Genomic DNA, 23,467 nt, shown 5'->3' with positions numbered 1-23,467 from the left:
TCTAAATCACCTCCATCACACCCTTCAAACCACCCTGCCACTCGAGAACGTGGACACCGCCGCCGTGAGGCCACCACAGAAGGTTGGTAGTGCAATTTCGACAAGGAGAAACCAGGTGAAGATAATGATATACGAGTCAATTGTTGGGTTGGTTACATCGTGACGCACCAAATTGTCGACACAACAACTACGAAATTTGATTTAAAATATAAATTTAGTTGTGGAATATATTTTATCTTATTCTTAATATCTGACTAGTTTATTTTCTCTAAGAGTGAGTTGATGTCTTATATCTTTTTCAAAGTTGTGAATATTAATGAAGATCAGACTTTCAATTTCACTTATGTTTCTCATTCTTAACATGCTGTCTAATGTTCTTCTGTCATTTTTCTATTTTTTTTCTTTTAGTTTAAATTTTATGGAGATTAAGCATAATTTTCAATAATTAAAGAAATTAATATTTCCTAAATTAATAAGCTAATTTTATACTTATCCCCACCACCTTTTTTTTTTTTTTTTTTACATGCAGTTAGCTTGTCGGACACGAAAGGAATATAAAATTTAGACACTATATTTTTAAAAAAAATAATAAAATAAAAACGCGTTTTCATATCAGTAAAATTGTAGATGATGTGACTGAATAACTTCATATTGTTTAATACAATAAAAATTAAATAACAAAATCCCCACGACCATTAAAAAAAAATATATAATTTAAAAAAAGGTAGAATTTTATTCATATAATTTAATAAAAAATTTAATCCACTTAAAACATATGTTTATCAAATGGTTCCAAAATTTGAGATAAATGAAAAAAAAAAAAAAAAAAAAAAAAGTCATTTCACTTTTGACTGATCTGTATAGTAAAGTATCGAGATCTTACCCTAAGTAATGGTTAATAAATATTTAGTTGACTTGAGTTTACTGGGTCCTCATTTTTAATTCATTTTCTTTTCCGTATGCTTTACTTTAATGCGGTATGACATCATTGCAATCAAATCATCATGTGGGCTATGGTCCACGTAATTATTAAATTATTCAAAAAAAAAAAAAAAATCTACGTAGGAATTTAATTAATACCATAACATAGGATGGGATTCGACAGAAGGTTCGAGGAAGCTACCAACAACACTTTCCCCACCAAATTTATGCGAAATTGATTTTAAAATGTTAGAAATACAAATGTAATTCAAATTTATGCAAAATGTGCATTCATTTCCATTATTTCTACTTATTATTTATTTTCTATTGAGAAAATAAATAAAATTTTAAGAATTGAAGGAATTGGAAAGCTGCTGGAAGCTTCATATACGCTGATTTTCACAAAATTTTACCCAAATAAATAAATAAAGAACTATTAGTATTCTAAGCTTTAAACTTTATCTACTCGATCATTTTCATTTAGATATGTTTTGATTCTTTAAGTTGGAAATTTTATTAGAATTACATCTTCTAAGTGATTTCGTAACCTTAACGTCCTAATTTTTGTACTTTCTTTTTTACTATATTATATTATAGGCATTTTGTCGGGTTTTCGTCCCTTTACCTCCTTCCTAACTTTTCAGAGAGACCCTTTATGACTATAAACAATAGGGGTTGTTCTCACTTTGTTAACTTGACTACTTAATATTCAAATAGTATTATCCTGACTAATTAAGGAAAGATTAAAGGGAAGATTATGAATTTATAAGTAAAAAAATAATGTGAGGTTTTAAATTTTTTTTTTTTTTTTTATAGAGAAATTTTCTATAATTTAGTGAAAAAAAAATAATAAATAAATATGAACAGTAACATAAAAATGATTATAAAAGCAAAGTGTCTATTTGAATTGAACTCAGCTACAAACCCAGTTTCAGAAACAACCGACCTAAAATACCCACAAGCTGTACGATTCAGAGTCTCGCCGGACCACAATCGGGTGATACCCGACCGGCCACCACCCGGCCTCCGTCAATGCCACTACATTGCTCCAATCGATCCGGTGAAATTAGAAATTTCAACGTTGACCAAGCCTGCAATCCCGTATCAAGTCGGCCAATCCAGAGACGGCGGTGATGTCGACCAGGCCTGTATTCGGAAACAAAGCCGGCGGCGGAAAAGCGAAATCTGTGCTTCCGTTGATCCCAGAGACGGCGGTGACGTCGACCAATTCTCACGGGTACAGAGCCGGCGTCGGAAAAGGGAAATCTGTAATTCCGAAGAAGAGGAAGTTAGTGAAGACGATGATGTACCACTGCATTAAGAACTTCCTCATATCGCTGTTCCGCCGCCCGCCGGAAACCCAGAACCACTGCATTAAAATGTAATATGTTACTATTTTTTTTATTATCAATAATTATAGATATATTAGTGCTTATTTGGAAATATATGGTTATAAAAGTTAGATAAATAAAACTTAAAAATAAAATTAACAATCCAACCCAGACCCAACCTGAACCCAACCAAAAGTAGAGGGTTGGGTTGGGTTACCGATCCAACCAACCCAAACTTTTGGGTTGGGTCAAAAAAATCTCTCAACCCGATCCAATCCAGACCATGTACACCCCTATATAGAAGTGACTTATGATGACTTAAGATATATGATTGTACTATGTGGGATTATTTACGAAGTTCGTCAGTTAGGTTTTTTTTAATGAACTTGTTACAAAGGAGGCAAGAGCCCACAATTGTACTTGTTGGTCAATCTTGAAACTTATGATTATTATTCATATATGTGAATTAGCGGGGATGATTGAGGGCTTGCCAACTAGACCTTAATCATAAACATGAAACGATTGCCAGGGGTCCAAATAACTATAGAGCTAGCGTATAATGTCTTGTGTTGTATGATTATACTCTATGGAGATTACTAGGGAGTTTGTCAGTTAGTTTCCTTTTAGTAAAACTGTCACGAACGACATAAGTCCAAAGTAGTACCCTTGAAAGTTGGTCGAATCTTAGAATGCATGATGTCTTGATTGCAACGGTTAGTCCATCCTCCAAGACACCTTTGTAAACAGTACCGTAGCCACCTTTGCCAGCAATGGTGTCTTGGGCGTAGTTGTTGGTGGCCTTCTCCAACTCTTGTTGGCTGAAGATTCTTACGATGTCTTTAGGTGAATTGCATTGAGAAAGCTGTCGTTGAAGCACAAAGCCTCCGTTTTTGTGGAAAAAACGCTGTTTTTGTTTGATGAACTTCAACTTCTTGTAGCATAAGTATGTGGTTGTGGTGGCTATTAGTAGAACTGCGAGGCCTAACCCAATTCCTGCATGTTATTTGTATGTTTGTTTAGTATATTATAGGGAAAAACATGGGTGAAGAACATATAAAAACTCACCAATTATGATAAGAATGGAAGAGGTGGAATTTTTGGTGCAACCTTCTCCGCCTTTTCTTCCATCCCCATGGAAGTTCTTAGGACAATGACAGGTATCGTTTCCTTCGGTGTTAGAACACTTATCCTTGTACTTACACTCATTCAGCCATCCATACTTGCATTCATTCACATCTAAGAATGCTTCGTTTTACTCTTCAACTGATATGGGATCTCACAATCTACACTCTTACAAGGAATGTTTCGTTCCCCTTGTGGGATCTCACAATTCACCCCCTTGGGGGCCAACGTTCTAGCTGGCACACCGTCCAACCATTTGTAACAGTCTAAGCCCACCGCTAGCAAATATTGTCCATTTTGACCCGTTATGTATTGTCGTTAGTCTCACGGTTTTAAAACGCGTCTACTGGAGAGAGGTTTCCACACCCTTACAAGAAATAATCCGTTCTCCTCTCCAACCAATGTGGGATCTCATAATCTACCTCCTTGGGGGCCAACGTCCTTGTTGACACACTATCTGGTGTCTGGCTCTGATACCATTTCTAACAGCCAAAGTCCACCGATATTGTCCGTTTTGGTCCGTTACGTATCGTCGTCAACCTCATAGTTTTAAAACGCGTTTGCTAGGGAGAGGTTTTCCCCTTTCCAACCGATGTGAGATCTCACAATTCACCCCCTTTAGGGCCAGCGTCCTCGCTAACACACTGTCCGGTGTCTAGATCTGATACCATTTGTAACAGCTCAAGCCCAAGCCCATCATTAGCAGATATTATCCGTTTAGGCCCGTTACATATCGTCATCCGCCTCAGTTTTAAAACGAGTCAACTAGAGAGAGATTTCCACACTATTATAAGAAATGCTTCTTTCTCCTCTTCAACCAATGTAAGATCTCACCTAACTCGAAAGATAAATAAGGCTTTTCCTTGGCATCCGCGACGGAGATATGGATTCCCCTTGTAACCATCGAGGCATTGGCAACGATAATGAGTTCCATTAAAGATACTACTATTCCTTCTGGCGTTCAGTCCACAATCAAGTTCTAATTCTTTTCTAATGCCCCAACTAAGCACAACCTCAACTTCCTTCTCTTCAAACTTATCAATATAACTTGACAAAAACTGGAACCTCCTAGCTTCAATTATAAAAGCATACCCACAGGGACTGAATTCCCGTATTTCAGTGTAATTCAACAACTCACCCACCGCCAAACCATTTTTTTTTTCTTTTGTCGGTTCTATTTGATGAAGACATTAAAGTCAATTTATGTATGTTATACTATCTTACTTTTAAAATGTTTTTTTTTTTTAAAGTAATTTGAGTCACGATATGAACCACATAGCTTTAGTATCTACAAAAAGAAAAAAAAGTTTGAGGACGATAATAAGGAAAAAAACTATATTGGATGACGGGTATAGATTAGAGATACGATATGTATTCGTGTGAAAAATAGTTGTCATCTCGTGGGGTGTAGAGGAGGGGAAAAAAGGGGGAAAAGGGGAGTTTGGGTGTTGGTAATGTGAGGACAAAGGCTACTACGAGGGATGAAGTTGCATAACTATGTTTAGAATGTGATATTATACTGTTCTACGAGATCCGGCCGCAATAACAGTACAACTTTACAAGTTAGTTTACCCTATATATGAGATAAGTTGTTCAACGGATCTGAAACTTAGAATTTGGTGAACAACTTTCTAACTCCAATTAGGTTTGTGACGAGTAAGAGAACCGTTCAAAATTTCGAGGCCTTCTTAGAAACTCTAATAGTTATAGAATTAGGTTTGAACTTTCCATGTGAATTTACTAGAAATTGGATTTGATAAGAGCCTATAAGTAGGCTAATTATTGAGTACTTTTATACCTACTCCATATATATATATTTTTTTTTCTTCAGGTGTTCACTTATTGCCAATCGAGGCAAGGAACGCTAAAAGCGTTGTGCGGTCACAAAGGAATCGTTTCAGGTGTCAGTCTATCTATGTATTTTAGGTCTTGTTATTTTGTGTGAATTTCACGGAAACACACTAGATTTCTCTAAGACAATTTTTAATGGGATAAGTCCCCCCCTTTTTTGAAGAAATTTCAAAAATCTAATTGAGACTAAAAAAAGAAGATACAAAAGACTCCAAAATCTAAAATTGGGCTGACGTTTTGAAATGACCCCTATGTGACTGCACAGCTCTCGAACGCTCCTTCACCTTGATCGGTAGCCTACGAACACCTATAAAAGAAAGAGGAGAGGAGAGAGTATAAAAGTACGCACTATGTAACCTACTTGTAAACTCTCATCACATCTTTAACCTAGTAAATATCCATATGCTTTACTTTGGGCTCTAGGAAGTTTGGGCCTAGGTTCCAATGCTATCTATTGCAATTGGTGTTGGGATTTATACCCTAAAGGCTCGTAATTAATTATTTAGTTTTTAATAATAATTTATATTATTTTATTTGTAATTTAATTGTTATCCATGGTATGGAAATCCAAGGTTATTAATGTAATCTTGAACAATATGTGATTGACATACAAGAGGATCGTGTTCAAGTAATAACTTAAAGAGTCTATAGTATATGGATAAGGTTGGGTGTCTTATCCTGGTAACACTATTGATACGGCCCACTTTGTAATCGTTACAAATGATTTGATCCAAATCATTCATGTGGAGACATGTAAATGGGGTATCCTATACAATGAGCTTGTATAAGACTAGACCAAGAAATATTTAATCTCTCTTTATAAATTCGTTAATCCAAATCATTCTTTGAATGCACATAGGTCTAAACCTCTGATCGCTCACGATCTTTGGTGCAAGGTCTACTGGAAATGTATTGATCTGGGTCAACATGTAAACCGCACTAGTTGTAGTGCCCTAATCTCAACTATGTTCTCTCGTACATACTTTGCTAGGGAGGTTTTCTTATCGATCTCCTAAGCATGTAAACCATAATTTAAACTTCGCCTTAGTCATATTTGGGAGCTGAGGAGGTCTATTGGGTCTTACAGTGGCTAGGTGATATAACGTGCTTTTGTCTCTAGGCTATTCTGTTTTAACTCCTCGAGTCTTTCTTGGTCTGGGAGCACTAGAGTCTAAACCCTTTGGCCGTTGCTCATGACCCTAAGGTGCTTAGTCTTCTAAATGCGTTCTGACCTAGTACATAAACACTCTCTGTAGAGAGAATATATAGTCAAATACCTGAAGCTAACACATAATATATCATGCACACATACAAGCAAACAAGTTCAATAGGGACAAATGGTGGTGACATTTTTAACGGGATGAAATAAACTTAAATTTTAAAATTCAACTAGACTAAATAAATATAAATTTAAATTTGTAATTAAAATAAATAAATAAATAAAGTGTTCAACCGTCAAAGACACGTTGATTATGGGCCCCCGTTTCGTCCTTGAATTCAGGACACAAATTTATTTATTTATTTATTTATAAAGAAACTAAGAAAAAGTGGGTTTGGATCGAATACGGACAATCCCACGTGAAAGATGGTTGACGGCTGCCGTTTGACGACAGTGATTGGTTAAATCATTTTCGAATGATTTGTTTTTTATTTTATTTTTCCAAAAAAGATACTGTCCGTACAGAATATTCCCATTCCATAAATAGCGGGAATTCTGTCGCTGTCGGTAGTCAATTTATGCCATTTACTTTAAGTTTTCTATTCCATTTCGACTACTTTTTTAGACATTATTTATTTATTTATTATTATTATTATTTTAACAAATAACAATTATTATTATTATTACTAATCTTACATTAAAAGAGGTTAATTACTTTGCTTGATGCTTTTTAATGTTAGGTTTTGGAGGGGAATAATGTCTTTTTTTTTTTTATTTACTTATTTAAAAACAAAATAAATTTATTGAATACAAAATTTAAGGGTAAAAAAGCTATCTCGATTGTAATCAATCAAGGCTGCTCGTGAATAAAACTATTATGGGTATGGACTCTCTATAATAAATATGCAAAAACCCTAATCATAAAAATCTTAATCATATAATACTTTCGTGAGCTTAGAAAGATTTAATAATTAAAATTTAGAGATAACCTTTTTTTCCCTAATTTTTAAGTAACAAACATACATGAGTTTTAAGAAAAAAATACAATAGATGAAGAGAAGGGGAGATTGAGAAATCAACCCATGATTCAATATACTGATCGACTTTTAAGATCGGTTGCATGACGATAGTCAGAGCCACTAGACATTTCTCTCCATTCGACTGCCTACTTGGTGACAGCGAAGGAGGTCTTCCTCCTTCCTCAAGCTCTTTTGCCGAACCGGCGACGGAGGTGAAGGCCGGGCTCTCTTTAGGGTTGTTGATCTCGACACTCTTTGGGGAGACAGATGCAGTGGCAATTGGCGGACTACTGGAGAAACGGGGTTCATGGGCAGCGAAAAAGGGTTAGGTTTAAGGGAATTGATGCGAAGGAGGTGAGAGTTGTGGTTATAAGACGAGCCTAAATAGTGATCGGAGAAAATAAGAGAACGTGAAGTTGAAGGTGAGAAAGAGGGGATTGTTGTAGTTGAAGAAGAGATGGAAGAAGGGGAAGGAGGATAAGGAGAGATCTTGTTATTAAGAGAGAGAGGAGGAGGAGGAGGTGGTGCTGATGATGTTGTTGTTAATGGAGGTGGTTGAGGAATGACAGCGAGCTTGTGTCGGACAAGGTTGTTGAAATCAAAACGAGGTTGTGTTTTGATGGTCTTGGGTTTGCATTTGCTAATGCAACATCCCATTTTGATTTGTGGGTTGTCTTCCAATTGCACAAAAATGGGAAGGCTGAATGTTTGAACATATAAAGGGAAAGTTGTTGGAGAAGTGGAAGCTTTATTTTGTTTAATGTTCTTTCTTCTTTCTTCTCTTTTTTCTTTTACTTGTCGCCAAGTTTTTGAATTTGGTTCCCTCTCAAATGAAAGCTTTGGTTGATCATTAGGGTGGAGAAATGGAACTTAAATTTGAATTTGGTGTTTGTAATAGTCCATAGTCTAAGCTCATAGTTAACTGAGCGTCTACTATGGAAAGAGTCTAACCCTACTTCGACTAATGTCTTCCATTGCCCGATAAATAACTCTGATATCATTTGAAACAGCTCAAGCCCACTGTTAGTAGACATTGTCTGTTTTGACTTATTACGTATTATAATTAGCCTCACCATTTTAAAATGTGTCTACTAGGGAAACGTTTCTACAGTTTTGTAAAGAATGTTTCGTTCTTCTCTCCAACCGAGGTTAAATTTCACAATCCACTCCCTTGGGAGCCCAACGTCCTTGCTGGTACACCACCCGGTGTCTATCTCTAATACCATTTGTAACAACTGAAGTCCACCGTTAGTAGATATTGTCCACTTTGGCCTGTTACATATCACCGTCAGCCTCACAATTTTAAAACGCATCTACTATGGAAATGATCTAACCTTATTCCAACCAGTGCCTCACACCGTTCGATAACTAGCTCTAATACTATTTGTAACGACTCAATTGACCACTGGTAACAATTGTCCACTTTGACCCATTATGTATCGTCATCAACTTCACTTAAAATACTTATACCAGAAAAAGATTTCCACACTTTTATAAGAAATACTTTCTTTATGTTTGTACAAGATCACACATTTACCTTAACTATATTTACTAGCTTTATTTTGTTCCACTGAAAATTGATGGACAAAATTAAGACACGAGATCTAAATTAAGAAAGGAAAAAGTGACTACTTCATCTGCACTAAATAAAAACATTTATGATAAGATCATCTACCATGTTCAACATGTGGCAATTCCAGCTTCATGCTATCATCCACAGCGCCGATACTTCCACTCTCGACAAATGGGCTCGACTCTCCTGCGGCGGATAACCTAACATTGGCCCATGAATGCTCACCCTTCGTTGCTCGCAGCGCCTCCAACTCCATAGCCACCTCCTTCATGCTGGGCCTCTCCTCCCCTTTAATTCTTACACACTCTCTTGCTACCTTAGCCACTTCCTTTATTTGCTCCATGTTTGCCTCACTCACCATTCCCTTCTCCACCACTTCTTCAAAACGGTCTTCTTTTATTGCACAAAGGACATACATGGCTAGATTTCGATCTTCTTCCGGCCCATCAAACCTCACCGCTTTCTTCCCCGTTATAAGCTCCAGAACCACAATTCCAAAGCTATACACATCACTCTTCTCAGTTAACTCGCTCGTTAATAAGTACTCGGGGTCTAAGTACCCGAGAGTCCCTTGCACGAGCGTGGTTAGCTGAGTTTGATCTTTAGGAACCAACTTGGAAGCACCAAAATCAGAGACCTTTGCAGTGTAATTATTGTCTAAAAGTATGTTAGTCGTCTTGATATCTCTGTGGATTATGGGAATAGAAGCTGAAGAATGCAAATACGAAATGACACCGGCTGTTTCCGAAGCGATTCTCAAGCGAGCTTCCCAAGAAAGTGGGACGTGTTTGGTAGTGTCATGGATGTGATCGAAGAGGGTGCCGTTGGTGACGAACTCGTACACCAACAATGGGACTTGGGTCTCTAAACAGCACCCTAAGAGCTTGACCACGTTTCGATGGTTGATTTGGGAAAGAACAATGACTTCATTGATGAATTGGGATGTTTGGGATTCGTCCATGAATTTTGATTTCTTGATTGCAATGGTGAGTCCATCGTCCAATACACCTTTGAAAACAGTACCGTAGCCACCTTTGCCAGCAATGGTGTCCTGGGCGTAGTTGTTGGTGGCCTTCTCCAACTCTTCTTGGCTGAAGATTCTTACGATGTCTTTAGGTGAATTGCATTGAGAAAGCTGTCGTTGAAGCACAAAGCCTCCATTTTTCTGGAAGAAAAGCTGTTTTTGTTTGATGAACTTCAATTTCTTGTAACCCAAGTAGATGGTTGTGGTGGCTATTAGTAAAACTGGGAGGCCTACCCCAATCCCTGCATTTTAATTGTATTGTTGTTTAGTATATTATAGTGAAAAACATGGGTGAAGAACATATAAAAACTCACCAATGATGATAGGAATGGAAGAGGTGGAATTTTTGGTGCAACCTTTTCCGCCTTTTCTTCCATCTCCATGGAAGTTCTTAGGACAATGACAGGTATAGTTTCCTTCAGTGTTAGAACACTTGTCCTTGTGCTTACAGTCATTCAGCCATGGATACTTGCATTCATCCACATCTAAAAAGGGTTCAAATTCAGTGGTTAGGTTACCGATCCTAATAAAACTTATTTTAAAATCATTTATAAATCACCTCACCTCACCAGATATGGTCTGCTTTGGCTCATTATGTATTATTGTTAGTCTTACAATTTTACAACAAAACGCTAAGGAGAGGTTTCCACAATCTTATATGGAATGTTTTGTTCCCCTCTACAACCAATGTGGGATCTCATAATCCACTTGCTTAGAGGCTAGCGTTTTTACTGGCATGCCGTTTGGTGTCTAGCTTTGATACTATATGTAACAGCCCAAGCCTATTGATATTGTCGGTTTTGACCCATTAGACGTATCGCCCTTTGGCTCACGGTTTTAAAACGTGTCTGCTGGGGAGAGGTTTCTACAACCTTATAAGAAATGCTTTGTTCCACTCCCAACCGATGTAGGATCTCACAATCCACCCCCTTGGGGGCCAGCGTCCTCGCTGGTACACTGTCTGATGTCAAACGCTAATACAATTTGTAACAGCCCAAGTCCACTGATATTGTTCGTTTTGGTCCGTTACGTATAGCTGTCAGCCTCACGGTTTTAAAAAGCGTTTGCTAGGGAGAGGCTTCCACACTCTTATAAAGAATGCTTCATTCCCCTCTCCAATCAATGTAGGATCTCACAGTCCGCCCCCGTGGGGGCCAGCGTCCTCGCTGGCACACCATTCAGTGTCTAGCTCTGATACTATTTGCAACAGTCAACCTAAGCCCACTGCTAGCAGATATTGTCCATTTTGGCCCGTTACGTATCGCAGTCAGCCTCACGGTTTTAAAACATGTATGCTAGGGAGAGGTTTCCACACCCTTACAAGAAATGTTTCTTTCCCCTCTCCAACCGATGTGAGATCTCATAATCTACCGCCTTGGGGGCCAGCGTTCTCGCTGGCACACCGTCTTGTGTCTAGCTCTGATACCATTTGTAACAGCCCAAACCCACCGATATTGTCCGTTTTGGCTCGATACGTATCGTCGTCAGTCTCTCAATTTTAAAACGAGTCAACTAGAGAGAGATTTCCACACTATTATAAGAAATGCTTCTTTCTTCTCTCCAACCAATATAAGATCTCACATAACTCGAAAGATAAATAAGACTTTACCTTGGCATCCGTGACGGAGATATGGATTCCCCTCGTAACCATCCAGGCATTGGCAACGATAATGAGTTCCATTAAAGATACTACTATTCCTTCTGGCGTTTAGTCCACAATCAAGTTCTAATTCTTTTCTAATGCCCCAACTAAGCACAACCTCAACTTCCTTCTCTTCAAACTTATCAATATAACTTGACAAAAACTGGAACCTCCTAGCTTCAATTATAAAAGCATACCCACAGGGACTGAATTTCCGTATTTCAGTGTAATTCAACAACTCACCCACCGCCAAACTCAATTTGGTTAACCCTTTTGGAATCTCCAATTGACAGCACCCACTCCCAGAACACAACCCATCAACGACACTAATTCTTCTCGTACACACCGAAATACACCCACTTTCAACGTTAGTCCCTTGGTCATCCCCCAAGATTAACCCAACATGATTGCATCCAATGGTAATGAACTTATTTTTGGAACGAGAAAGTGGGTACATGGTCGGCACAGAAAGATCCGTTTCGTTCATATCTAAATAATTATCTCCGTAGCTGTAACAATTTCGGACTATCGGCCGCAATACGTGAAGCTCACCGTTAGTAGATATATTCATAACTCTAATATTGGTATGCATCAGAAACGCCTCTGCCTTTGGAGGTCCGTTAAGATCGGTTTTGTGGCAAGTAATCGAGAAATTTTGATTGAGATAGCACCCTTTTTTGATGCCGAATGGATATGGAATGTGCACCTTGCCACACCATTCGTCGCACCCGGGTAAGGCTTCAGATGCTTCCACGGCCAAGGCTGTTGATAATATGCCTATCTTCATCATCATCACCATGAATGCCATGATGGGTTTGATGTTCATCACCATGAGAAAACAAATGGGTGTTGTTGGTGTGTATAAATTGTAAAGATATTAAAGAGTTCATTGCAGAAAGTGGGTGTGTGGGCATTCCACTAAGCATGTGGTGTAGCGTGTAATGCATGGAAAAGGGTGTCGTAAAAAGTAAGTAACAGTGTGTACTAAAGCTTAATAATTCAAAAGTAAAAAAGATAGAAAGACAAACAACGGCTACAAATGGTGCCAAGTAACCCTATTTGGGGTTTCAATGTGGTTTTTGTAATAATGGCTGTGGATCCCTATGTTTTCTTTTTTCATCATTTTTTTTTTTTTTTTTTTTTTTTTGTTCTTGACGAGTCTTTTTTTCATGTCGGATATATTGTGTGTTATGAAACTTGAGAAAACGATGTTTTTCATTGTTTAAATCTTTCAACGTGTTTTGTGGGGGTCTCTGTGTGTTCTTTTTCTTGTTCTCGAATTGAGACTCTATATTAATCCTATTGATTTGGTTGGGACAATTCGAAATCTTTGTTTTTATATTTTGACTTATATTCGAAGTTTTTTCGAGCCCGATTGAGAATTATTAGTAATTAAGATAAAAGACCATGAATTTTTTAGAACATTTAAGCCTCAACCACCCAATTTAAAGATCGAAAAATTTGAAAAACAAAAGTTAAAGAAACTTCAATTGCATGTATGTATATATTATATATATGCAAAGTGAGCTGCATAAGTCATCTTTCTAGCATGGTTTATAATGACCTATAGGCTGAGATTATGAGGGCCTGAGGGATACGCGGATTGGGAAGTTGACTGTGATCCAACCATTGTACACCTGACTGATGGCTTATCTTGCCAAGAGGGCATTGAGGATCTCACTATCACCTATGCATGTGCGAAGTTACGAAACTGTAGAGGAAAAAAACCTGGGGACACATGAGCTTGGTGGTCCATGTGAGATTGGTGTCACCATGAATGCAGTGAGTGTGTGTGTATGTATGTGTGTGTGTATATATATATATATATATATATATATATATATAAAAGAAACCATTTTTTTTCTTTTCTCGGTCCTATTTGATGAAGACATTAAAGTCAATTTATGTGGGCTACCTACCTTACTTTAAAAATGTTTTTTTTTTTAAAAGTAATTTGAGTCACGATGTGAATCACATAGCTTTAGTTTCTACCAAAGGAAAAAAAGTTTGAGGCATGATAATGAGGAAGAAACTATACTGGATGAAGGGTATAGATTAGAGATATGTTTACCGTTTTATCGTAAGAAATTGTTGATCACGTTATGACAAAGTGATGTGAGGACAAATAATATTATGAGGGATGAAGTTGCATAGCTATGTTTAGAAAGTGATACTATACTGTTCTATGAGATATGATGAGACCGTGCCTCAATTCAAGATATCAGTTGCTCACCAGTGTGACAGTGCAACTTTACCTTCTGTGACTGCACAGCTCTCGAATGCTCCTCCACCTTCATTGGTAGCCTACGAACACCTAAAAAAGAAAGAGGAGAGGAGAGAGTATAAAAGTACTCACTATCCATATGCTTTACTTTGGGCTCTAGGAAGTTTGGGCCTAGGTTCCAATGCTATCTAAGCAATTGGGTACCCCCACGTTCCAAGCGGGTCTTTGAACTGAAACGTACCCCTAATGGTTTGTATCAGTTTTCCAATCTTTCTTTTCTATGACTTAGGTGGCTTGCCTTGTTTCTATGTAGTGAATGACCAATGTTCTAAGTTGAGGTGCGACCTCGAGACAATATGGCTGGATCTGAATTTGAACATCATCCATGGGGTTAGCTGATGAACTCTCCCACGGGACCATAAAGTCACCAAAGTTTGGGGGAAGCGATCTCCCATGGGTCGGTCACCCTATGTGGTCCCTCGGGACGGGTTTACAGCATAGAGGTCATGTTCAAGAGACCCCAGGTCATTTCCACTAGGTTGGGCACATGCCGCGCTACCTTAACTGGTGACGCTTAGCTCCACAGTATAGAAATCAGAGTAGAGTCTCAATAGTACGGTACTGGAGCGAAAAATGTAGTGGACAGTCTGATGACACTATTCACATTGTTATAGCCCGATGAGGTACCATAGTTGTTCTTGGTTGTTGTGGAGACCTATGAGGTTCTTAGGGGCTTCTAGGCAGTTTAAATCCCATCTTTTGTTTCCAGGACATTCGGGGTTAGCTCCTCGAGCCAAACCATTCTCTGAATGCACATAGGTCTAAATCTCTAATCACTCACGATCTTGGGGTGCAAGGTCTATAAAAACATACTGATCTGGGTCAACATGTAAACCAATCTAGCTGTAGTGCCCTAATCTCAACTATGTTCTCTCGTGCATGCTTTGCTAGGGAGATTTTCATACCGATCACCTAAGCATGTAAACCATAATTAAAATTTCGCCTTTGTCATATTTGGGAGCTGAAGAGGTCTATTAGGTCTTACGGTGGCTAGATGACGTAACGTGCTTCTGACTCTATGCTATTCTGTTTTAACACCTCGAGTCTTTCTTGGTCTGGGAGCACTAGAGTTTAAAACCCTTTGGTTGTCGTTCATGATCCTAAGGTGCTTAGTCTTCTAAATGCGTTCTAACCTAGTACATAAACATGCACTATAAAGAGAACATACAGTCAAACACCTGAAGATAACGCATACTATATCATGCACACATACAAGCAAACAAGCTCAATTGGAAGATAACATCCATCAATCACCCGGAGCACATATCACAATAGCTCATCCTCATTTCTAACACAACAAAAAAGCATATAAAATATCATTCATCACAATCTCATCATAAGAGCATTTTTGTAATTTCTTATATCATGCATACCACACTCATCCATATTGCCGAACTTGTATTCTAGTCATGCATATTTTCTTTTTAGCCTCTCGAAAAATCTCAATTTAGGGACATAATGGTAATTTTACCCTAACATACTACATGCTCACCCAAAAATCTTCCCCGTATGGATTTAATGAGCAAATCTTCTAATATACAATGGAGATTCCAAAAGAGAGTTTTTAGATAAATATAAAATCGTTTCATTTTTACATTCAGTGGGGACTCCTAAAATTGTCAAAATCATAGGACGGAGACCCAATTGACAACCAACAATTTAATTTCACATGGACCACATTAAGACATGAGTCTTAAATATGAAAGGAAATTACAATATAAACATTTATGGTAATAATTCATAGAACTGAAGATCATCTACCATGCTCCATTAGTGTTATTTCCAGCTTCATGCTATTCCCCATAGTGCCCATACTTCCACTCCCAACCAATTGGCTCGACTCTGATGCTCCATCCAGCAAATATTCCCTCTCTTCTGCGCTGTATATATTGACATTGGCCCATGAATGCACACCTTTCGTTGCCCGCAGCCCCTCCAACTCCATAGCCACTTCCTTCATGTCCGGCCTCTCCTCCCCATTGATTCTTACGCACTCTCTTGCTAGCTTAGCCGTGTTTCCTTTATTTGCTCCATGTTTGCCTCACTCACCATTCCCTTCTCCACCACTTCTTCCAAACGGTCTCCTTTTATTGCACAAAGGACATACATGGCTAGATTTCGATCTTCTTCCGGCCCATCAAACCTCACCGCTTTCTTCCCCGTTATAAGCTTCAGAATCACAATTCCAAAGCTATACACATCACTCTTCTCAATTAACTCGCTTGTCAATAAGTACTCAGGGTCTAAGTACCCAACAGTCCCTTGCATGAGCGTGGTTAGTTGAGTTTGATCCATAGAAACCAACTTGGAACACCAAAATCAGACACCTTTGCAGTGTAATTATTGGCTAAAAGTATGTTGGTCGTCTTGATATCTCTATGGATGATGGGAATAGAAGCTGAAGAATGTAAATACGAAATGCCTCCGGCTGTTTCCTAAGCGATTCTCAAGCGAGTTTCCCAAGAAAGTGGGACGTGTTTGGTAGTGTCGTGGATGTGATCAAAGAGAGTGCCATTGGTGACGAACTCGAACACCAATAATGGAACTTGGGTCTCCAAACAACACCCTAAGAGCTTGACCACGTTTCGATGGTTGATTTGGGAAAGAACAATGACTTCATTAATGAATTGGGATGTTTGGGATTCGTCCATGAGTTTTGATTTCTTGATTGCAATGGTGAGTCAATCCTCCAAGACACCTTTGTAAACGGTACCGTAGCCACCTTTGCCAGCAATGGTGTCTTGGGCGTAGTTGTTGGTGGCCTTCTCCAACTCTTGTTGGCTGAAGATTCTTACGATGTCTTTAGGTGAATTGCATTGAGAAAGCTGTCGTTGAAGCACAAAGGCTCCGTTTTTGTGGAAAAAACGCTGTTTTTGTTTGATGAACTTCAACTTCTTGTAGCATAAGTATATGGTTGTGGTGGCAATTAGTAGAACTGCGAGGCCTAACCCAATTCCTGCATGTTATTTGTATGTTTGTTTAGTATATTATAGTGAAAAACATGGGTGAAGAACATACAAAAACTTACCAATGATGATAGGAATGGAAGAGGTGGAATCTGGGTTGCAACCTTCTCCCCTTTTTCTTCCATCTCCATGGAAGTTCTTAGGACAACGACAGGTATAGTTTCCTTCAGTGTTAATACACTTGGCCTTGTGCATACAGTCATTTAGCCGTGCATACTTGCATTCATCCACATCTAAAAAGGGTTCCAAATTTAGGGTTAAGGTTACCCATCCTAATAAAACTTATTTTAAAATCATCAAACAGTTGATTTTGATATGTGCTTGAGAAAAATTTTCACACATTTATAAAAAAGGTTTAGTTTCCTCCCATCGAGGTAGGGTTTTACAATTCACCCCTTGGGAGCTAGCGTCCTCACTGACACACCATTTGGTGTCTAGCTCTGATACCATTTGTAACATCTCAAGTCCACCGATATTATCCGTTTTATCTCGTTATGTATCGCCGTCAACCTCACGATTTTAAAACGAGTTTTCTAGGGAGAGGTTTCCACGCCCTTATAAGGAATACTTCGTTCTTCTCTCCAACCGATATGGGATCACACAATCCACCTACTAGGGGGGCTAGCGTCCTCGCTAGCACACTGTCTGGTGTCTAGCTCTAATACCATTTGTAATTACCCAAGTCCACCAATATTGTTGTTTTGGCCTATTACGCATCGCCGTCAAACTCACGGTTTTAAAACTCGTTTGCTAGTAGAGGTTTCCACACCCTTAAATGCTTTGTTCCCCTCTACAACGGATGTGAGATCTCACAATCCACCCCCTTGGGGGATCAACATTTAACTCTGATACTATTTGTAACAGCTCAAGCCTACCGCTAGCAGATATTGTCCGTTTTGGCCTGTTATGTATAGCTGTCAGCCTCACAGTTTTAAAACGCGTCTTCTAGAGAGAGATTCCACATGTTTATAAGAAATGTTATGTTTTCCTTTTTAATCCATATGAGATCTCACCATCCAATCGAAAGATAAATAAGCCTTTACCTTGACATCCTTGAGTGAGATATGGATTCCCCCGTAACCATCCAAGCATTGGCAACGATAATGAGTTCCATTAAAGATACTATTATTCCTTCGGGCGTTTAGTCCACAATCAAGTTCTAATTCGTTTCTAATGCCCCAACCAAGCACAACCTCAACCTCCTTATCTTTAAAATTCTTAATAAAACTTGACAAAAACTTGAACCTCTCAGCTTCGATTATAAAAGCATACCAACAGGGATTGAAGTTCCATACGTCAGTGGAATTCAACAACTCACCCACCGCCAATCTCAAATTTCTTAACCCATCTGGAATCTCCAACTGACAGCACCCACTCCCAGAAATACACCCACTTTCAAAGTCACCCCCTAAGTAATCCCCCATGATTAACCCAACATGATTGCACCCAAGGGTAATGAACTTATTTTTGGAACGAGAAAGTGGGTACATGTCCGGCACAGAAAGATTGGAAACCCTCGTAAATGCGTCCCTGTAACAATTTTGCACTACCCTCCCCAATGCATGAAGCTCACCGTTAGCAGATAGGTTGATAATCCTAATATGGGTATGCATTAGAAACGCCTTTAGAGGTCGGTTGCCATCAGTTTTGTGGCAAGTGACCGAGAAATTGACCGAGGAATTTTGATTGAAATAGCACCCTTTGATGCCGAATGGATATGGAATGTGCACGTCGCCACACCGTTCTTCACACCCGGGTAAGGCTTGAGATGCTGCCACGGCCAAGGGTGTTGATAATATGGCTATGATCATCATCACCATGAATGCCATGATGGGTTTCATTGTTTGTATTGAAGAAAGAAGAGATTTGGATTTATATATAGAATGAAAGAGAGGGACGGACTTTTCTTTGCAGCGATTAAATTGTAAAAATGGACACATAATTGACTAGTAGACTCATCATAGAAATATTTATGAAAGGGGCCGCCTGTGACAAATAAACCTTCCTTATCTCGGTTCTCACTATCTTTTGTTATTTTTTAATATGCTTGCTCAAATAAAAGAAAACAAAATATTTTTTCACTCTCTTCTTGTTCTTAGTTCAAATGAGAATTCTGAGCTGTCAAGGTATCTCACAAGTCTAAGCCATCAGAAATACAAATTCAGGCAAGTTGGAAGAAAACACCCACAACGGCCAAATCAGCTTATAAATTTCTTCAATGCCGATAATGACTGCCTGATAGTGAGAGAAAAGACCAATTCAACCAAGAATGATATGAACTATGTAAATTGTACTTGTACCATTCTTTTGGGGTTCATGATATAATTTGTTTAATAGGAGTAGATGATTTTTGAAATCGTGAGTTTGATAGCGATATGTAACGAGATAAAGCGGATAATATTTGTTAGTGGTGGGCTTTGGTTGTTATAAATTATATTAGAGCTAGACAACGAACGGTGTGCGAGTGAGAGTAATGGCCTCCAAAGGGAGAATTGTGAGATCCCACATTGATTATGTTGAGGATTGTTGGGATGGAGTCCCACATTGGCTAATTTAAGGAAAGCTCATGAATTTATAAACAAGGAATACTATCTCCATTGAGATGAAGCCTTTTGGAGAAACTCAAAGTAAAACCATAAGAACTTAGGCTCAAAATGGACAATATCATATCAGGTAACTTACTCATGTCAATAGAATCCTCAAAAGAAACAAAAATTTGAATCCCCTATGTTGTCGGTTAGCTTACTAGGTCCCGCTCAAGGACGAGTTTACAACACAAGGGTCATGTTCAAGAGACACACTATCCTAACCGGCGACACCCATGCACACATACAAACAAACAAGCACCACGGAAAGATAACTTCCGTTAATCACCGAACTCGTATTCTAGTCATACGCATATTTTCTTTCTAGCCTATTTGAAAAATCTGAATTTAGGGATATAATGGTATGCCCACTCAAAAATCTTATTTTTACCTTGAATGGGGATTCCTAAAATTATCAAAATCCTAGGAAGGAGACCAATGGACAAACAAAAACTTGAAAAGAAACTAATTAACATAATCTAATTTCACATGGACCAGATTAAGACATGAGTCTTAAATATGAAAGGAACTTGCAATGTAAACATTTATGGTAATATAATTCATAGACTGAAGATCATCTACCATGCTCCATTAGTGTTATTTCCAGCTTTATGCTATTCCCCACAGTGCTCATACTTCCACTCCCAACCAATTGGCTCGACTCTGATGCTCCATCCAGCAAATACACCGTCTCTTCTGCGCTGGATAAATTGACGTTGGCCCATGAATGCTCACCCTTCGTTGCCCGCAGCCCCTCCAACTCCATAGCCACTTCCTTCATGCTGGGCCTCTCCTCCCCTTTGATTCTTACACACTCTCTTGCTACCTTAGCCACTTCCTTTATTTGCTCCATGTTTGCCTCACTCACCATTCCCTTCTCCACCACTTCTTCCAAACGGTCTTCTTTTATTGCACAAAGGACATACATGGCTAGATTTCGATCTTCTTCCGGCCCATCAAACCTCACCGCTTTCTTCCCCGTTATAAGCTCTAGAACCACAATTCCAAAGCTATACACATCACTCTTCTCAGTTAACTCGCTCGTCAATAAGTACTCGGGGTCTAAGTACCCGAGAGTCCCTTGCACGAGCGTGGTTAGCTGAGTTTGATCCTTAGGAACCAACTTGGAAGCACCAAAATCAGAGACCTTTGCAGTGTAATTATTGTCTAAAAGTATGTTAGTCGTCTTGATATCTCTGTGGATTATGGGAATAGAAGCTGAAGAATGCAAATACGAAATGACACCGGCTGTTTCCGAAGCGATTCTCAAGCGAGCTTCCCAAGAAAGTGGGACGTGTTTGGTAGTGTCATGGATGTGATCGAAGAGGGTGCCGTTGGTGACGAACTCGTACACCAACAATGGGACTTGGGTCTCTAAACAGCACCCTAAGAGCTTGACCACGTTTCGATGGTTGATTTGGGAAAGAACAATGACTTCATTGATGAATTGGGATGTTTGGGATTCGTCCATGAATTTTGATTTCTTGATTGCAATGGTGAGTCCATCGTCCAATACACCTTTGTAAACAGTACCGAAGCCACCTTTGCCCGCAATGGTGTCCTGGGCGTAGTTGTTGGTGGCCTTCTCTAACTCTTCTTGGCTGAAAATTCTAACCATGTCGTTTGGTGAATTCCATTGAGAAAGCTGTCGTTGAAGCACAAAGCCTCCATTTTTCTGGAAGAAAAGCTGTTTTTGTTTGATGAACTTCAATTTCTTGTAACCCAAGTAGATGGTTGTGGTGGCTATTAGTAAAACTGGGAGGCCTACCCCAATCCCTGCATTTTAATTGTATTGTTGTTTAGTATATTATAGTGAAAAACATGGGTGAAGAACATATAAAAACTCACCAATGATGATAGGAATGGAAGAGGTGGAATTTTTGGTGCAACCTTTTCCGCCTTTTCTTCCATCTCCATGGAAGTTCTTAGGACAATGACAGGTATAGTTTCCTTCAGTGTTAGAACACTTGTCCTTGTGCTTACAGTCATTCAGCCATGGATACTTGCATTCATCCACATCTAAAAAGGGTTCAAATTCAGTGGTTAGGTTACAAATCCTCATCAAACTTATTTTAAAATCTCCTAACAAGTAGCCGTCCAAGTCCACCATTAACAGATATGGTCTGTTTTGACTCGTTGTTACGTAGTGATGTCAACCTCACGGCTTGTCTGTTATGGCAAGGTTTTCACACCCTTATAAAAAATGTTTTGATCTCCTCTCAAACCGATATGGGATCTCACAATCCACTTCCTTGGGAGTTAGCGTCCCCACTGGCACACCGTCCAATGTATAGCTCTGAGATCATTTGTAATAGTTCAAGCTCACTGCTAGCAGATATCGTCCGTTTTGGCCTCTTACGTGTCGCCGTCAGCCTCACGGTTTTAAATTGCGTTTACTAGTGAGAGGTTTCTACACTCTTAGAAGGAATGTTTCGTTTCTCTCTCCAACCAATGTGGGATCTCACAAAACACTTCCTTAGGGGCTAGCGTTCTCGCTAGCACACCGTTCGATGTCTAGTTTTGATATCATTTGTAATAACCCAAACTCACTGCTAATAAATATTATCAGTTTTGGCCCTCGTCATCAGCTTCGCGGTTCTAAAACATGTTTGCTAGAGAGAGGTATCCACATTCTTACAAGAAATGTTTTGTTTTTCTCTATAACCGATGTGAGATCTTACAATCCACCCCATTGGGGGCCAGTGTCTTTGCTGGCACACCATCTGGTATCTAGCTCTGATATCGTCCATTTTGGCTCATTACATATCACCACTAGCCTCACAATTTTAAAACGCGTCTATTAGACAGAGGTTTCCACACCCTTATAAGGAATGCTTCCTTCTCCTCTCCAACCAATGTAAGATCTCACATAACTCGAAAGATAAATAAAGCTTTACCTTGACAACCGTGACGGAGATATGGATTCCCCTCGTAACCATCCAAGCATTGGCAACGATATTGAGTTCCATTAAAGATACTATTAGTCCTTCTGGCGTTTGATCCACATTCAATTCTTGTTTCATTTCTAATGCCCCAATCAAGCACAACCTCAACTTCCTCTTCAAAATTCTCAATATAACGTGACAAAAACTGGAACCTATCAGCTTCAATTACAAAAGCATACCCACAGTGATTGAATGTCCTTACGTCGGCGAAATTCAACAACCCAGTCACCGCCAAACTCAAATTGGTTAACCCATTTGGAATCTCCAACTGACAGCACCCACTCCCAGAACACGACCCATTAACTACTCCACTCTTATTTAAACACAACGAAATACACCCACTTCCATACAAACTCTCTTGGAGATACCCAGCGATTAAACCAGCAGTGTTGCACCCAATGGTAACGAACTTGTTTTTGGTACCAGAAATTGGGAACATGGCCGGCACAGAAAAATTGGATTCGTTGGGAACAAAACTACCATTTGCTTTGTCGTAGCAAGTTCGCACTACCGGCTGCAACACGTGAAGCTCGCCGTTAGTAGATATATTAGTAACGCTAATATTGGTCTGCATTAGATACGCCTTTGGAGGTCCGTTGCGATCGGTTTTGTTGCAAGTGATCGAGAAATTTTGATTGAGATAGCACCCTTCTTTGATGCCGAATGGATATGGAATCTGCACGTCGCCACACCGGTCGTCACACCTGGGTAAGGCTTGAGATGCTACCATGGCCAAGGCTGTTGATAATATGGCTATCTCCATCATCACCATGAATGCCATGATGTGTTTCATTGTTTGTAATGAAGAAAGAAGGTAATTGGATTTATATTTACGAAATTGGGATGCAAATTGTAAGTTCTCAATCTCTAGGGACATACTTTTCTTTGCCGTGTTTAAATTGTAAAAATGGACACTCAATCGACTTGTCGACTCGATTAGAGAAATATCTATGAAACGGACCCGTGACATAGAAACTTTCTTTAATTATCTCCGTTCTCACTGTCTTCTTTAATTCTCATCCCAAATAATTTTTTATTTTTTAAT

General features: G+C 39.0%; 3 protein-coding genes and 1 pseudogene across 3 annotated transcripts; all 4 read right to left on the bottom strand.

The window, feature by feature from the left end:
* Positions 1–2,829: 2,829 nt before the first annotated feature.
* LOC111487580 (putative wall-associated receptor kinase-like 11) lies at positions 2,830–4,308 on the bottom strand. Its single transcript, XM_023135030.1, has 3 exons — positions 4,209–4,308; positions 3,318–3,488; positions 2,830–3,245 (listed from the first exon to the last, which is right to left on the bottom strand). The coding sequence occupies exons 1-3, from the start codon at positions 4,306–4,308 to the stop codon at positions 2,830–2,832; spliced, it is 687 nt and encodes a 228-aa protein (XP_022990798.1).
* A 4,639-nt stretch (positions 4,309–8,947) lies between these two features.
* LOC111486860 (wall-associated receptor kinase 3-like) lies at positions 8,948–12,500 on the bottom strand. Its single transcript, XM_023134004.1, has 3 exons — positions 11,610–12,500; positions 10,315–10,485; positions 8,948–10,242 (listed from the first exon to the last, which is right to left on the bottom strand). The coding sequence occupies exons 1-3, from the start codon at positions 12,472–12,474 to the stop codon at positions 9,071–9,073; spliced, it is 2,208 nt and encodes a 735-aa protein (XP_022989772.1). The 5' UTR covers positions 12,475–12,500; the 3' UTR covers positions 8,948–9,070.
* Positions 12,501–15,679: 3,179 nt separating this feature from the next.
* Positions 15,680–18,727, bottom strand: LOC111487579 (annotated as a pseudogene).
* Positions 18,728–19,934: 1,207 nt separating this feature from the next.
* Positions 19,935–23,215, bottom strand: LOC111486859 (putative wall-associated receptor kinase-like 16). The gene is made up of 3 exons (XM_023134003.1): positions 22,375–23,215; positions 21,326–21,496; positions 19,935–21,253 (listed from the first exon to the last, which is right to left on the bottom strand). The coding sequence occupies exons 1-3, from the start codon at positions 23,213–23,215 to the stop codon at positions 20,052–20,054; spliced, it is 2,214 nt and encodes a 737-aa protein (XP_022989771.1). The 3' UTR covers positions 19,935–20,051.
* Positions 23,216–23,467: the final 252 nt, after the last annotated feature.

Source organism: Cucurbita maxima, unplaced genomic scaffold, assembly GCF_002738345.1.
Source record: "Cucurbita maxima cultivar Rimu unplaced genomic scaffold, Cmax_1.0 Cma_Scf00012, whole genome shotgun sequence".
NCBI lineage: Eukaryota > Viridiplantae > Streptophyta > Magnoliopsida > Cucurbitales > Cucurbitaceae > Cucurbita > Cucurbita maxima.
Note: the sequence above shows the minus strand (reverse complement) of the source record. Positions and strands in the feature narration are given on the sequence as shown.